The sequence below is a fragment of the Atractosteus spatula genome, chromosome 4 (assembly GCF_055471065.1).
Source record: "Atractosteus spatula isolate fAtrSpa1 chromosome 4, fAtrSpa1.hap1, whole genome shotgun sequence".
Taxonomy (NCBI): Eukaryota; Metazoa; Chordata; class Actinopteri; order Semionotiformes; family Lepisosteidae; genus Atractosteus; species Atractosteus spatula.
Window position 1 is genome coordinate 34,979,247 of NC_142709.1, and position 15,620 is coordinate 34,994,866.

General features: G+C 38.7%; 1 protein-coding gene across 2 annotated transcripts; it reads left to right on the forward strand.

The window, feature by feature from the left end:
• Window positions 1-14,528, forward strand: LOC148836291 (interleukin-10 receptor subunit beta-like). Of its 2 annotated transcripts, none has more exons than XM_088913755.1 (7): window positions 1-235; window positions 1,450-1,570; window positions 7,540-7,706; window positions 8,453-8,616; window positions 9,765-9,915; window positions 11,736-11,890; window positions 13,579-14,528. In XM_088913755.1, the coding sequence occupies exons 1-7, from the start codon at window positions 187-189 to the stop codon at window positions 13,732-13,734; spliced, it is 963 nt and encodes a 320-aa protein (XP_088769881.1). In that variant the 5' UTR covers window positions 1-186; the 3' UTR covers window positions 13,735-14,528. The 2 variants fall into 2 exon arrangements, 1 of the variants encoding a protein (XP_088769881.1); XR_016090969.1 differs by having other exon boundaries at window positions 54-235; window positions 10,272-11,890.
• The last annotated feature ends 1,092 nt before the right edge of the window (window positions 14,529-15,620 follow it).

Sequence of the window (15,620 nt, forward strand, 5' to 3'; positions counted from 1 at the left end):
ACTCGTTCTCTAACCAGTTTCGGTTTCCGTGCAAATCCCTCCCACATGTAGTTAGTAGTGTTTCTTCCACCGCGGTAGTCAGATGAGGGAACAGAAACTACGAACGAATACGAATAATTAATACGAACTCCATGGGACTATAGGATAGTAGCATAGTAGCTTTGAAACTACTTTGAGATTGACAGAATGAGTTTCTCTCTTTTAAAAAGCTGGCTCCTTACAGTCGTCTCTACAGGTTGGGTATTTGATCTTTCTCTTCATTTTCAATATTTATTTGTGCTGTTCCACAATTTCAAGAAACCGACTCTTCTTTTGCGATTAATACATACAACTGGTGTTATGACTTAAAGAATTAAAACAGGATTTATAAAGATAAAGGAACGATGTTGTTTTATTAACAAGTAATGAGGGTAACAGAAGAAACGAATTCTAAGCGATATCGAAGAACGTTTATGAACATGATATCATTTTTATTATTATGATTGTAATTATTTTGTGAGATAAAAGTAGCTGTTTTTTTCTGAAATGCAATATTGTATTTTCCGTGATGTGCGGAAAGTGTTAAGTTAATATTGTGTCAAATTTATTGTATGATCATACTGATAGCATTTATAGGAAACCAGTTCAGCTGAGTTCGGGGAAATTCTGTACTGAATGGCGTCATATATGGAAATTTACTAATGGCCTCTTATAATAGTGATTATTTTCTGTTCTATTAATTTTCCTTAAAGCGTGTAGCCCTTTGTGATATCTTAATATATAGAGATGCATTACAAACCCAACAAGTGCTATTTGTAATCCACTTACAAATAATTAATTAATTGCGTTTAAATGCCAAATGTATAAAATGTATAAAGTTTTGTGAATACATTTAAAGATGGTGATGTATTTAATTAGATGTATGTGTTATTTAGGTATAGAAACTGAACACAATCATATTTATGGACATTTTTATAACTTTTATACTTTTCTTGTAGAACAGATTATTTCTAAATATGTGAAATACGTTTTTTATTTATTTTCAGAAATATCAAGAAGCACGTATTCAGATAAATATTTTTAAAAGAACGGTACACAGTAATTAGTACACAGTAATTTTTGAATTGGTACAGCTTTTTAAATATTAGCGAGATCCCGATTTATGTTTAGTGATTGGGTGTTAACCCAGCTTTTTAAATCTAGTCATTACCAGGAGATTAAAGGATGTAGGAGTCCCTGTCGCAGTCACCTTTTCAAGGTTCACAACACTGAAATGGATATTTGAAATGGATATAAACGGGATATTTGCACATGGTGTAATAATATCAGCTCATGTAAAAAAATGGTAGTTTATTCCCCACAACGTGAGGTAGTGAATTGTTCTCCACAGGGCCATTTGTGATGGTTACAGGCATGATTAAAGATGTAGATATGTTGTGTTTAAATGTGGTCTAATCTTTCTGTTTTCAGTGGTGCTTGCATCCTTACCTCCTCCAGCAAATGTAACTCTAAATTCGGTAAACCTGGGAGCGATACTTCAGTGGGACTATGAAGATTCCCTACCAAATGTCACCTACACTGCCAGAGTGACGTAAGTGGTTAATTGTGGGTGAACTCACACATGTTGTGGAATCTTTCTCAGAGATAATCCAGAACGAGGCTGAAAGTTTTTTAAAGTGTATTTAAAGGTATTTAACAGTAAAGTTGTTTCAGAGTGCAGAAGACATCTGCTTATTACTAGATATATACCATTTGTTGTGGGCATGTTAGTGCTGACAGCACTAAGTTACCCCTATCCCTAACACTGTCCTCAAGAACATGAATTGGAAAATGATTCTGAAGTCACTGGACTGTAGAGCTTAATGTGGGAGTTTTCATGCAGACAGTAGAGAAGTTCATAAGTGATGTAAGTCAGTAACGTTTTTTATCCTTAAAACTATTGTGGAGATGAAGTGAAAAACATAAAAAAAGCTTTGGGGGATGTAACGTACTGCAACTTAACACACAATGCAAATATAGCTGTTGGAGTTTGGTTCAACAGTTGCTATCTATATATTAGGCCTGCAGCAGCACTGTACTTTTGGCTTCACTTGGTACTGTACTTGACTTAGTCTGTTGTGTTTGTTCTGTGACATACAACTGAGTCGTTTTTACTGAGAATTCTGCTGAAGGGCTACACTGATAAAAAATTGAACCAACAAACAAAGAGAAACACAATACCACTGAAGAGTGAGGAAGATAGTGCTTCCTCAGTTCAAAAAGAAGAACATGATGTGGTTCTGCAGACTTACAGTATTTTCGTATCATGCAGTTCCTGTTTTTACCTATACAGTACCTTTCATGGTTTTAAAATGGGAGGTTTTCTACTGTTTCACCTGCATGTATCTCTGTTCCTCAGCCTTCCAGGCTGCAGCATCTGTGATTTCAGTCCATCTGTGCTTTTAGTTAAGAAATTGAACTGCAGTTGAAGCAACCCACCACTATTCGGCAAGCTAGAAGAGGCAGGGACTTACAATACAAAGAGAGCTGTGTGCCTTTGCAGGGTGAAGAACACTGGTTTGTGGTCTACATACCCACAGTACCCTTTCCAGCAGCCTCTCCATTTATTGGCTTTGATCATAAAGTCTTTAATCCCTTGAGCAAGGAACGTGTCTGTGATTTTTCACAACCCTTTGGCTGTTGGGAAGGTGGAGCTAACAAACACTAGTCCACAAATTCATAAATGTATTTAGTGGGGATAATGGGAAGAGGACTTTTGGATTCCTGTTAAGCTCTTTACTTCCAGCATATTTTCATGAACGCTGATGGACCACAGGTAGCAGAATGTGTGTCTGTGTGTAAGTGGTGATGAGGAAATCTCAGTTTTCTCCAAAGTGAATGTTAGAGCCTTCGGTATTGTGCGCCTGTTGTGTGCTTATGATATTTGTAAATAGAGCTATTGTCACTGAGCAGGGCCTCTGCTGGTACTCAAGGGTTAAACATTCATCTGTGGGCTTTTAAACTAGATTGTTCAAGAGCTTTTCCTTTATCTGTGTATTCTCAGTTTTTTTTTCATTCATACCCTTCATGCTTCAGGATTTGTGCAGCAGAGGTCTCATTATCCTTATTGTTATTACTAGACTGAAAATGAATTTGCATGCAAATGCTAATTGTCAGATAAAGTCCCAGTCACCCTTTACAAATGGTCACCAAAGTGCACAATATTCTTGCCATAGTTTTCCACAGTATGCTGCTTCCACAAATTTGATATATATTTTTATCACAATTTCACTGTGCTTTTGCAGCAATTGACTGCAGCTTTCTGTTAGAAAAGTTGTATTAAAAATATCTGAATAAATGTTTACAAGAGATTAGAGGCCCTTCCTCATTATTTTATTACTACTGGCCAATGTATCAAAATCCAATTGTTAAAGCGAATCTATGCTACTCTGAAATTTGTAATGATACTGGAATTTACACAGTAAACTGATACTTAATTGCATGGCAATTGTGGTGTTAAAAAAAAGCTTAAGGAGAAACAAATGGCTGAGGCTGTCATGTATCATCACATTTTGATAATGCCTGTATCATTTTTTCCAGGAATCTTTGACACACATACTGTACTGACTAACTGCTGTAGCTAGCTGAGTGTTGCGATTTCAAAAGAGCTGTGGTAAAGAATGTTCATCCAAGAATGTGGCTTTCTTGTGGTGTATCCCCACCTAGTGGAAAAGATTATGATTGACAGGATTGTTTTTCTTGCCAGTCCTAACCCCGTGTCCTCTGTGCTTCCGCATCGCTCACTTAGGCTTATTGGACCCATGAGGTGTTTTTTAAACAACTTTTCCCTTTTTAACTCAGTTTCAAAATAAGTAAGCCAGCAGCCATATCACTCTGCAACTCACATCTGGCAAACCACTGATGCTTGGAAGGTGTGAGCCTGGTCAGTACCTGGAAGGGAGACCTCCTGGGAAAAACTAAGGTTGTTGTTGGAAGAGGTATTAGAGGGGCCAGTAGGGGGCACTCACCCTGCAGTCTGTCTGGGTCCAAATGCCCCAGTACAATGACATGGACACTATACTGTAAAAAGGCGCTGTCCTTCGTATGAAATGTAAAACAGAGGTCCTGACTCTCTGTGGTCATTAAAAATCCCAGGGCATTTCTCAAATAGTGTAGGGGTGTTATTCAGATGTTCTAGACATGGTTTAAATGAAAGTAGAAATCCAAGGTTAGGATAATAATGAGGAGGAGAGACAGGATGGTTTCCTCTTTCCCAGAAGGGGACTCGGTTATCAAGGTCATCGTTTTCAAATCCTATAGGGGATTTAGGGTTTCCCTGTGAGATTGGTTATAGCTGCAAATCCCGAAAGGGGTGTGGGTTGTTGGGAAGTGAGACCCCATGGTGACTGAGGAAGGAAGAATGTTCCTTTGTTATAAATCCACTGTATGCACTGATGCTGCTGTTTGGGATCCTGTAACCTAGAAGTCCATGAGCTACAGCTTATGGGATGACACAGTGGGTAAGTCTTCAAAAATGGTTGCCTGGACACACTCCCTGAGTGAGTTGCCAGAGGAAAAGAAGTCCTGGCCTCACAGGCTCTCTGAGGGTTTCCCTCTCAGAGAAGGGTTACATGACTAATAATTAAGGCCAGGCGGTGCACACAAAGCACATTAGGTTGCACTCAGAAATCACCTGGTAGTTAAAATGTATATGTCTGCGGTCTGGGGTTATACAGTATGATGCAGGCAAATCTAATGGTAATGGTTATAGATCATGTTTTGCAGTTCAAGTTCAAGTTCAAGTTAATTGTCATTATACTCATATACAGGTATATGGTATAACGAAATGCTATTTAGCTAGCTCTCGGACAATAAGTAGTACAAAGAAAAAAAACAACAACAATACAATCGTATAACAAAAGAAAGACAGGGACAACAGGCAGTGTGCAAAAAACAACAACAGGCAATGTGCAAAAACAACAACAGGCAATGTGCAAAACAACAAAAGGGTAACAGGTTATGTGCAAAAACATGCATCAACAGAATGAAATAAAGGGATAGAAATTATGGGGAGTGAGCTTTTGACATGTAAGGTAGAGGTAGATTTACAATGTGTGTTTGAGTTTTTGGTTAGAAAGAAGGCACTGTGAGGTTCAGATCATAGGTGAGAGGTGGGGTGAGAGTGAGAAAGGCTGGGAGTTTAATAGTTTGATAGTGGGGGGGTAAAAACTGTCTCTGAGTCTGGTAGTCCGGGCCCGAATGCTCCGGTACCGTTATATTTGGTTATATGTTTATAACCATAAGATTTATGGTTATGAAAATTATGGTTGGTGTGCAATTACTGAAATATATATGGATATAAATATCCTTCTGGTTATATGGAAATTTGTGGTTATACACTCCTACTACTCCCCTAAGGATATGGTGATTCTCAAGGTCTCACTGAAGACTGGGTATCCAGACCATAGAGAGAAACACAACGAGAGGACTGCACACGAGCAGGGGCCATGGCTACAAACCCCACCCTTAATATTTTTTGAGTGTGGTGAAGTTGATCATTTGAAGTGGAAGGCACACAGACACTGCCTAGATCAGGCTGTCCGTCCAAAGAGAGCCGCTGGGCAAAGAGGAAATGGGTGTGGCTTGCAACTCTGAGGCCAATAGGGACTTTAAATGTGCTATACTGTTCAGTGGCTGAGATAAAAGAAAATATCCACAGGTCAACAATATCTAGGTCATACCACAAAGGCGGCTGGAACGGAAAAAAACATCTCGAATCCTGCAAGGGATTTGCAACAAAGCACCTGTGTGATAATGCAAACATGTGGCAAATGGTTTTGTGGTCAAATATGACGAAAGTGGAACTTTTTGGTTTAAATGCAAAGTGTTGAATATGATAGAAACCCAACAATGTGGTATAAGGACACAGTCAACACCCAGTCAACACCATCACTACTGTCATGTATGATGGTGGCAGTGTTGTGTTATGAAGAAAAATGTACCTTTCATTAGAGCAGTAATCCAAAGCACAATGCCAAAACTACACTAGTGCCCAGCAATTCTAACCACTGTGCCAATGTGCTCCCCACTACATATATATGAAAAAGAGAATGAGACATAGAATTATTTAATTTTGCATGTGTAAAAAATCAATATTTTTGAATTTGAAAATGTCCTTAAGTTCTGACTCGAACCCTATTGGAAATCTGTGGAAAGACTTGAAAACTGCTGTCTGTAAGAGATCCCCAAGCAACTTGAGTGAGTTTGAGGAAGTCTGCCAAGAACAACACAAAGCTGGTGTGCAAAGAGGCTTCTGGCTGTAATTGCTGCCAAAGATGCTTCCACCAAATACTGATTACACATGTCTGAATACACATGCAATCAACATATTTCATTATCTTCTCTTTCGTTTTTACTGACATTTACTGTCATTTATTTTGCATTAAGAATTCTTTACTTCAGCATTCCGGTTTTGAATAAAATGTTAAGTTTTAAAATTGTGTATGCATGCTTTTGCAGTGTCACAGATGCAACACCGTAGGAAGGGCCTTAGTACTTTTGCAAAGCACTGTAATTCACATAGACTGAGCCTTGAACATATAAATACCTATGTCATACAGTATATTTTAATTGTATGTGAGGCTTTTGTACTCAGAAGCAGTCTTGATAAAGGAAAACAATTTTCTTAAGAAAGTGCAAAGTGCAGCAGAAATCAATTTTAAAATGCTGTTTTCCTCAACAGGGAAAAGTAATGACTCTTTGGTATTTACAACAAATCCACATTAGACCTTTTGTGCACCTGAGAGAGTCATCATGAAGCAAGCTTTCTTTAACAGTGCAGTTAGGGCTGCATTTACAGTACTAAAAATAGATACACCATTATCTCACAGCTGTGCTGAACACAGTGTAGGTCAGATTTCCTGGCAGTTCTACTTAGTTATTGAGCTCCATCTTAAGTTATCACATTTACTGTGGCCTCCCAGCTATAGAACAGAGACAAAACTCCATTCAAGCCCAATGCCTGTTTAGAAATGCCATTTATTCTGCAAACTGCAATAATATTCATCCATCCATTTTCTGACTGCTTCATCCAATTCCTGGTTGCAAGGGAGCCGGAGCCTATCCCAGCAAGCAACGGGCACAGGGCAATCCTGGACAGGATGCCTGTCCATCACAGGGCAGAAACACAGACACACACACACTCACATCTAGGACCAATTTTTGCAGAAGCTAATTAACCTACTGTACCAATGTGTCTTTGGACTGTAGGAGAAAACTGGAGCACCTAGAGAAAACCCACTTGAACAAACAAACTCCACGCAGATACAGTAGCATCCCAAATCTGGAATTCAACCTAGGGCCCCAGCACTGTGAGGACAGAATGGTTAACCACTTCCAAATCCATTAAAAAGAGAATAACACATAGAATTATTAAAGTTTCCATGTGTTAAAATGAACATTTTTTAATGTGCATTTAATGCACAGAAAATTATGCATTTCTAAAACAGTACTCATTAGGAAATGAAGTCTCTCCCTGGTTTGTGTGATTTTCATGAACAATTTTAAAATATCTGTCCACAGAGGTTACGTGACTGAGGAAATTGTGTGTAATGGGATTACAGAGAAAATCTGTGATTTCACCAACAAGTTGACACCTTTCGGGATGTACAAGTTCCAAGTGCGAGCAGAGCAAGGGGAGATGATCTCCAACTGGACGGAGACCGAAGAATTTTCTCTGGATCGCAAAAGTAAGCAATTTTATCTGTACGTTTCTAGAGAAAGTAGGGAGAGAAGGTCCCCTGGTCAGTGGTCAGTACTGGGCTGAGAGACCTCCAAAGAATACATGATTTCTGCTGCTATTGGTGTTGCCAGACTAGCACCATTTCATTTGGACCAAAATCCAAGCCAGTACCTCAGTATGGTGACTGGGGACACTGTGCTGTACAAGACACTGCCTTTCGGATGAGATATTAAACAAAGATCCGTTCTACTTGGGTCATTTAAAATCCCATGATTCATAAGAATAGGGCATTAATCCTAGTGACTTGGATGTATTCCACTCTGGACTCCCTAAAGTTTCCACTTAATTCATTTGGAGATGCAGTTTGTGACTTCTTTTGAGATGCAGTTTGTGCCTGATCTGTGTTGGCTGTTGGGGCAGACAAGTTTTTAAGTTACTTGCAAACTAAAAGTAGTAAATATGAACACTTTTTCTGTATTGATCCTGTTCCTACAGTTTGTCATCTAGAGAAGTAGTATAGAATTGTGTGGGAACTTAGCTACTATATTGCTTTTCATGAATTTACAAGTTTGTTACATTCTCCTTAGGGACAACCTTAAAACTTCCATCATATTGTTTGTTCCCATCCAAGAGGTTGAACAGAACCACAGAAGCTGAACTGATGCAAATGAATTTTTTCAGTCTGCAAAGAGATTTTTAACACCAATGATGCAAAATGGAAGTAGCGCATTAACAACCCCCTTCTCTCTGTAGCTTCTATCGGACCTCCCTCACATGTGGGCTTAAGCTCTCGAGAAGGCATTTTGGAGGTGTCCATACAGGACCCTGTGATGAAGATGGAAGACAGGTCATTGAATTATGTATACAACATAGTTTCCTTCTTCATTAAGTATTGGAAGCATGGCGAAGAGCACAAGGTAAGGTATCTTTATTTTTCATGAATACCTTATATTTTCTGAAAAGGTAAAGGCATGCAATGGTGTTAGTTCAATTCAAAATCACCAGCTTTTTTAAAATGGAATAATTCCCTTCAGTAATTTAAGGGTTTAGTTCTGTTCAGATAATGAATGATCCAGATCAGATTCTGTTATGCACAGCTATGGACATTACTTCTGGACAGTGTACTCCAAGTCCTTTTTTTTGACTCACATTTTTCTGTTTGTGGATTTGGCTTTTGAATTGCTGGTGGGTCAGTCAGTCTGATGTTATTCCAAAGTATACTTCAGTTCTTTGTATTTACCCTGTGATAAGCTGCTTTACAGAAAAAAAGTAATACAATTCTGACACAGATGGATCACAGCTACAATTAATTGTCTGAAACAAGTGTCAGATGACAGCTGCAGCTGTTTTTTTTAGCATTAAAATGCTCACAACCTTTTTGTCTATAAAAAATGCTTTTGAACTTTGCTTTCATTAGCATTACCACAAAACCAATTAAGGTTGAGGTGTATGCTAAAGTCTTGCTTTTCTTTCCATTTTTAAATAGTCCATATTTTCTGGGCTCCTGTGTGGTAAATTAAATATAAAAGCTGAATCTTTAACATCTTCCTTCTTCTTACTTCCCCTTACTCAAGTGTCCCCATTTGGCTTGAACTCTTTCCAGTTTGTCACATTATTTTAATACAGAGACGTTGGATGCACACTTAAAACTCTTTTAACTGCCTCTACAGTGTTTCTGGATGAGGATAGACAGTAACATGTTTTCTAATCTCAGGATCAGCATTAAAACTAATATTTGGTATAGGCATATATGTACTGCCATCGAGTCAAACTGATATGTTAGACTCAGTTGACAATGACTGAGAAGAGATTCGGAAGTTTTTTAACCACAGGTAGAAAATGAGGGTTTGTTTACAGACCATTAAACTGCTATTTTTTCTTTTTCAGAAAAAGCCTTCAGCAGAAGAATTGCTAGATAACGTCTGTAAAAGAGTTATGCTTCCAAATAAACAGGCTGTCTTTCTTTGATCTGAAGCAGAAGAGCAATATCCCATTCTGCACAGAAGCCCTCCTTCTTTCCTAGTCTTCTATTTCTCAAAATGTGTGTATGATTTGTTTTCCTCAGGCTGTGACCAAAAAATATGACCAAAGAACCGTTGTTCTGTCAGAACTGGAACCTCAGGCACAATACTGTGTTCAGGTTGAGGTCTATCTTGATGTGTACGACAAGAGAGGGGAGCCCAGTCAGCCAGTGTGCATAAAAAACACCAGCAATGGTAAAGCCAATCTTTATGTAGAGACACAATGTTTATTGAGTTTACTTTTATAGCATTCTCTGTTACCCTGACACTTTGAAATAAATGCCTGTAATCTTGTAGAATTGATTTTTAGTGCTATAGATTTAAGAGTGATTTGGGGGGGGGTTAATAAGGGGTTTCTTGAGAAGTGCTCTTTCCTTCACATACTACTTCTGTTAATCACCCATGCTCCTCCTAAGATAGATTTACTCATCTAGTCTAGCTTGACTAGACTTGACTAGGCTCTTGCTGTCACGATTGTAATCCCTCCCCTTTAAGGGCGCTCTGGCTCTTTCACATTTTAGTTGATTTTGTGCACCTGCCCCCTGTTCCAGCCCTTCCCTACAAAAGCCAGATGCTCCCACCATTCCTGGCTCTGCACTGGAAGACGGACGCCCAGAGGCCCGCCTACCACCGAGTCGCCCTACGTCCGCGGCTCGAGGGCTTTGGCCTCCTATCGGCATCCTGACCAAGCCGACTCCAGGACTTGGAGCACCTGGTCCTGTTACCCCTTTTATCTCCCCGACCCTTCACCAGATCCCGCTCCAATTTTTAACTTTTGTCATCTCAGTCTTGGATTGGAGACTCTGGACTTTTGCTTACACTGGATATCCCTACAGACTCCCTCTGTCGCATGGACCACAGCCCCCCCCATCCCCCCCGAGCACCAGTGCACTGTCAACACGCCCCCCTGTTTGTCTACCAGCCCCAACCTTCTCTCCCCCATGTTTGTTTCACTCCCTTCCGGACTCTGCCGTCTGCACAGGGTCCTGAAAGACGCATCGTGACACTTGCTTTGTTTTACCTTTTTATACTCTGCTGTGAGAGTGGCTGGAATTCTGCATGAGCATCCTATCCTTCAGTTCTCACTTGAAATTCCGGGATTTAAACTAGCTCACTGTTCCCCTCTTGTGATTTAAGCTAACATTGCAGTTTCTTTTGCTGCCGACTTCACAAAAGACAGTTGAATACTCTGCTATTCTTTGTGATATTGTTTTCTTGAAGCTGGGGCGTTGTAGTCCTATTACTGTTTTGTCTGGAGTTGTCCTACTGGAAATCTGACATTTGGATTAGCTTGCCAACAGTAATCGAAAAGCTCATATCATCTCAAGCCTGTAGAAGATGGCAATTTTGTATCTCATCTGTCAATATATTACCTTTTAATGGCCTTCCAGCATGCAGACCACTTTTTATGCAGATGGAAACCTTCACTCTGATGGTGCGTGGGTTATAGTTTTCTGGATTTTCTTTTCATTAGCCATAGTCCTAAATTGAAGAGGAATGATCATCCTATGTTTGCCTATTTTGCATTACTTAAGCACCTTTTTGTGTCTTTGAATGATTATTATGGATTCTAAACTCATTTGGGCAACTTTAACTCAAATCATTTATCAAATACTGAATAACATATACCTTATGAGAACACATGATTCAGCTCAGTATCTTGTTATCCCAGGAACAAAAGTGTTCTGTCAACAAACCTATCCACTGACTTTTTAAAATGTGAATAAAATAATGTATGTTCCCAATGAGCTATTATTGTGCTACTTGCAAGAAAACAGTCCTACCACTGTGATATTCAGAGTCTTCAAAACTTCTTTAAGGACTCAATCCTTTCCAATCCAAATCTTAAAATCAGAGTACATTTGCAGATTGTTGCAGGTTAACAGCTTGATAAAACACTTTTGACTTCAAACAACTCAGTAAAATGGCTTTATCCCAAATTAGCAGGGCTGGAGTCTCTGTTGCTTCTCTCTGTGCTGAGCGTGGCTGCATTCAGTTTGTGTTTTCATTTGCAGGGAAGACTCCACAGTGGCTGATAGCAGTGTTGCTGATTGGCAGTTTTGCTGTGAGTGCTGGGCTAGTGGTCCTCTTCTTCACTGTTGGGGTGAATATCTACAGAATGATGCACTTTGCCTTTCCTTCTTGCAAACTCCCAGAGCACTTCAAACAGGTAACTCTGAGTTCACTGCCGGCCAGCATCTCCTATTAGTTGTCTCAGTCTCTTCATTAATATGAACAGGAAGGGTGAAAAACAAACTGCTGTTATCATAATGTGTTAATTGTGTGTTCCAAAAACCCTCTTTCTTTAGTGTAGTTGTGCTATTTTAAAACACAAACCAGAGACATGCATGTAATACCAAGAACAGGAGGCACTCCTTTGCGCAAAAGGTTGTGGGAGTCTGGAACAAGCTACTCAGCCATGTTGTTGAAGCCAATTTCCTGATTTGTTTCAAGGCAGTGCTAAATGTCCACTAGAGGGATTGATCTGCTTGATTTCTAAAATCAATGTAAAGAGCAGAAACCTTGTAGTCTAATTGAACAGATGAGTTTATATAGGAGAAAGAGATTTTCTGCTATGTGCAGTTAAGGCTGAGAATCTGGAAAGAATGTTAATGGTGCCTAGTTCAGTTTTGTAAAAGCCTGATGAATACAGTTCCTGTCAGTAATGGGGAGGAGTTTTAACAGTAAATGTTGTTAACATGTCTTTCCTTATGCTGGAGTCATTGTAATTCCTTTAGGCTCTCATACAATCTATAGGCTTGTCTGAAGCAAAGGAAGCTTCCTGTCCAAATTTAACAAGACTATCAGTTTCTACACTTTCTGATAGGCCTCTTATACCAAGGTAAACCTTAAGGATCTCTGTCTTCTCATTCAGTCAGGTGAAAATTAGCCTTACTTTCTCCTTCATTGCTTGATGCTGTTGTTATTCTGTTTTTCTACAGCTTGGATGATGGTTGTTGTTTTGGTAATCTTGTCCTCCAGCTGCCTGAATGTTAGACTGAATGCTTACCAGTGTGCTAATACAGAGCACAATGTACTGTAAACCCTCTGAAAGAAAACAGCTCTTCTGATGTATTGGTGTCTCCTTAAGTTCTTAAGTTTTTTTTTCTTTTTTATTCATGCCATTGATTTTTTTTCTTTATAGAGAATCCATGATTCCACAGAGGTTGAGAATCACCTTTTGCGTCTCAGGAGATGACACATCTTGTAAAACATTCAAATAGATTATAGTTACATTGAGAAAAACAAGCAAATAACAGCTCTGTGCTGAACTTTCTGTAAAAGGATTGTTTGCCACTTTAGATAGAAGCGTCTGCCTAATGAATGTTCGTGTAGAACAATCTTTGTGTAATGAGGGATTTTGACATTTGAGAGCACCTCAACAACTCAGTAGATCTCGGTAGACCCACAAGACATCCTCCTCCAGAATTTCTAATACCTTTGAACCTGCTTTTAAATATGTTAGAGTGATTTATGTTTTGTGTTTTTTTTTGTTTAAGTTTTGACACGAGCCAATTTTGGATTCCATAAGAAAAGCAGAATTTGCATTGAGGTGGTCAAAATAACCAAATCTTCTTCACATCTGAGCACAACAGCGGCACCCTGTGGCTTGCGAGAAGTCGCTGAAATTGTTGAAAACCCCAGTGCTGTCAAAGCGTCTAAGAAAACTTGTCATCTACCTTGCTTTGTGAATATTATAGTCTTCAGCTAATTAATTGGTTAATTATCAGATGGCTTTCTAAAAATTAGAAGTATCACGAGAAAAACCAATTGCAATTCTAGCATTTAGAAATGGTAAAACCAAAGTGACAGAACACATAAAAATTAGTTGCCTTTTTTGTTTTTTATGTTTTACAGTATTTGACAGATCCGCCACAATCCTATGTGTTTCTGGCTATGCTGAACAGCACAGAACCGGAGGAACTGTGCAGTGGAATCACCATTGTCTCAGAGGGAACAATGCCATTTGTAATGGGAGAGAAGGATCACAGGAACAAGGAGGACTCTGGGTAGGAGACAAACATTGTGGAAAATGAGGAAGGAGATAAAAAAGACTCTGTAAAGAAACTGGTCTTTCAACTATGAATACCTGGATCCATCCTGTGGCTGGATTTGTCATTAAGTGGAATACAGCTCAAAGTGATTTGAATTTTGATAAAACTTGGATATTTATTTTGTAATTCTGGCATCAATGAAGCAGTTGTGCCCTTCTGGGTGGCATTATTCAGTACAGCTTTTGACCACATAATTTTTTGGGGATCTTTTTACATTGATTTGACAGGATTACATATGTACCCAAGGATGTTTTGCAGTTTTATTACCTGCCTGCATGAGTTTGGCATTTTTAGTTGATGCGAGCTTCCACCCAGCATTTTCTACATTCTAGCAAGAAAGTTTTGCCTTCTATGGATTCAGCACTACTGACAGCAGTACTTAGATCCGATCCTAACACTTACATGTTAGAGGTTCGAACAAGGAGAAATCTCTTACTACACCAGCAGTATCTTTAAAAAAAGTTTCAACATTTTCCACATTTGGATGTTCATTTCTTGAAATATCCCTAGTAATTGTTCAATTAAAATTTAAGACTAAAGATTTTGAATGATTTTTGGGGTAAGCCTTTACACAACTTTGTTTTTTATTTATATTTATCTGGAAAATACCAATTGTTTTCATTGCATAGTTTATATAAAATACAATGATTGAAGTTGTTAAAAAGACACAATTATTCAGAATACTGTAAAAAAGTCATTTTTGTTTTATATAGTATTATACATTTAATGAATAAAGTTTATCTCCATGTGAAATGTACTTCTTTAATTTCAGATTTTCCCAAACAATTTGCTATCAATTAAAATAAGGAGCCTGTTAAAAACCAAAGTTGCAACACAAAATTTCCTGCAACCTCACTTTTTATTTTATATATCACTGAACATGACAATGTTTTCTCACAATCTGAGCAACAGAACTGATTGTTTTTAGTGACAGTTTATCACAGTACTGGAACATTTTTTGAGTTTTTTGGAACACATTTAGAGAGAGTCACTTCACACAGCATCACCTTACACGGAGGAAAAGCCTTTCTTGTAATAACATTTTTAATTGCAGAATTATGGGTACTGAAAATGGGACCTAGTTTGAAAAACTACAACTCAGAGAACTTAATTTTGTTATTAATAGACTGTCAGTGGGTTCCTTTCTGCTCTGAGTGACAACTGAAAATAGTTATAGTATCTCAAAACACTAATGGGTCAAACACGGAAGGACAGTGGCATTTATTAGAGGTAATTGAACTCATCTGAGTGCCAGTGGCTTCAACGTATAGTGGTCTGTCTCATTGGAACAGCAACCCACTGACATTTCAGCCCCTTTCAGGAAAAACAAAATGCAAGTACAACGAACTCATTGTTTTACTTTAGCTTCCTGTTTTCGGCAGAAAGGTTACAGCTGTTGGTTCTCAGAGTGTGTGTGGGGGGGAGGTGACAAGATTTGATTTTCGATATTGATGATTCTGGTTGGGTTTTAGAGGGGAGCTTTAAGATGTCAATTTCCAGAAAGCTTTATCTCTATGTGCAAGGGAGTATTTTTACACCTTATCCCTGTTATTGAAAAGTGTGGCTTTTTAGTATATATTTTTTTCTATCCATGAGTCCTAAACTTCCCCCATATCAAAACAAATTTTACCAACATAGTGCTTTGTTAAGGACTCGACATAAAGCTCTCAGCCTCTGACTGGCAACATGCAGTGTGTATGTGTGTACGAAATCCAGGAGGTAAAAGTAGCTGGTGATAAAAGTAAAGCTATCACCTTTTTCCCCTTCATAAATATCCCTAAATCTTTTGTTCGTGTAACATAGCTCATATGTTACATACTGTAGCTGTGGGTGAGGTGCAGGCTC

Coding starts and splice junctions, on each gene's coding strand:
- LOC148836291 (XM_088913755.1), top strand. CDS start 187: ATGAGTTTCTCTCTTTTAAAAAGCTGGCTCCTTACAGTCGTCTCTACA. Junction 236..1,449: donor CCTTACAGTCGTCTCTACAG/GTTGGGTATTTG, acceptor TTCTGTTTTCAG/TGGTGCTTGCATCCTTACCT. Junction 1,571..7,539: donor ACCTACACTGCCAGAGTGAC/GTAAGTGGTTAA, acceptor ATCTGTCCACAG/AGGTTACGTGACTGAGGAAA.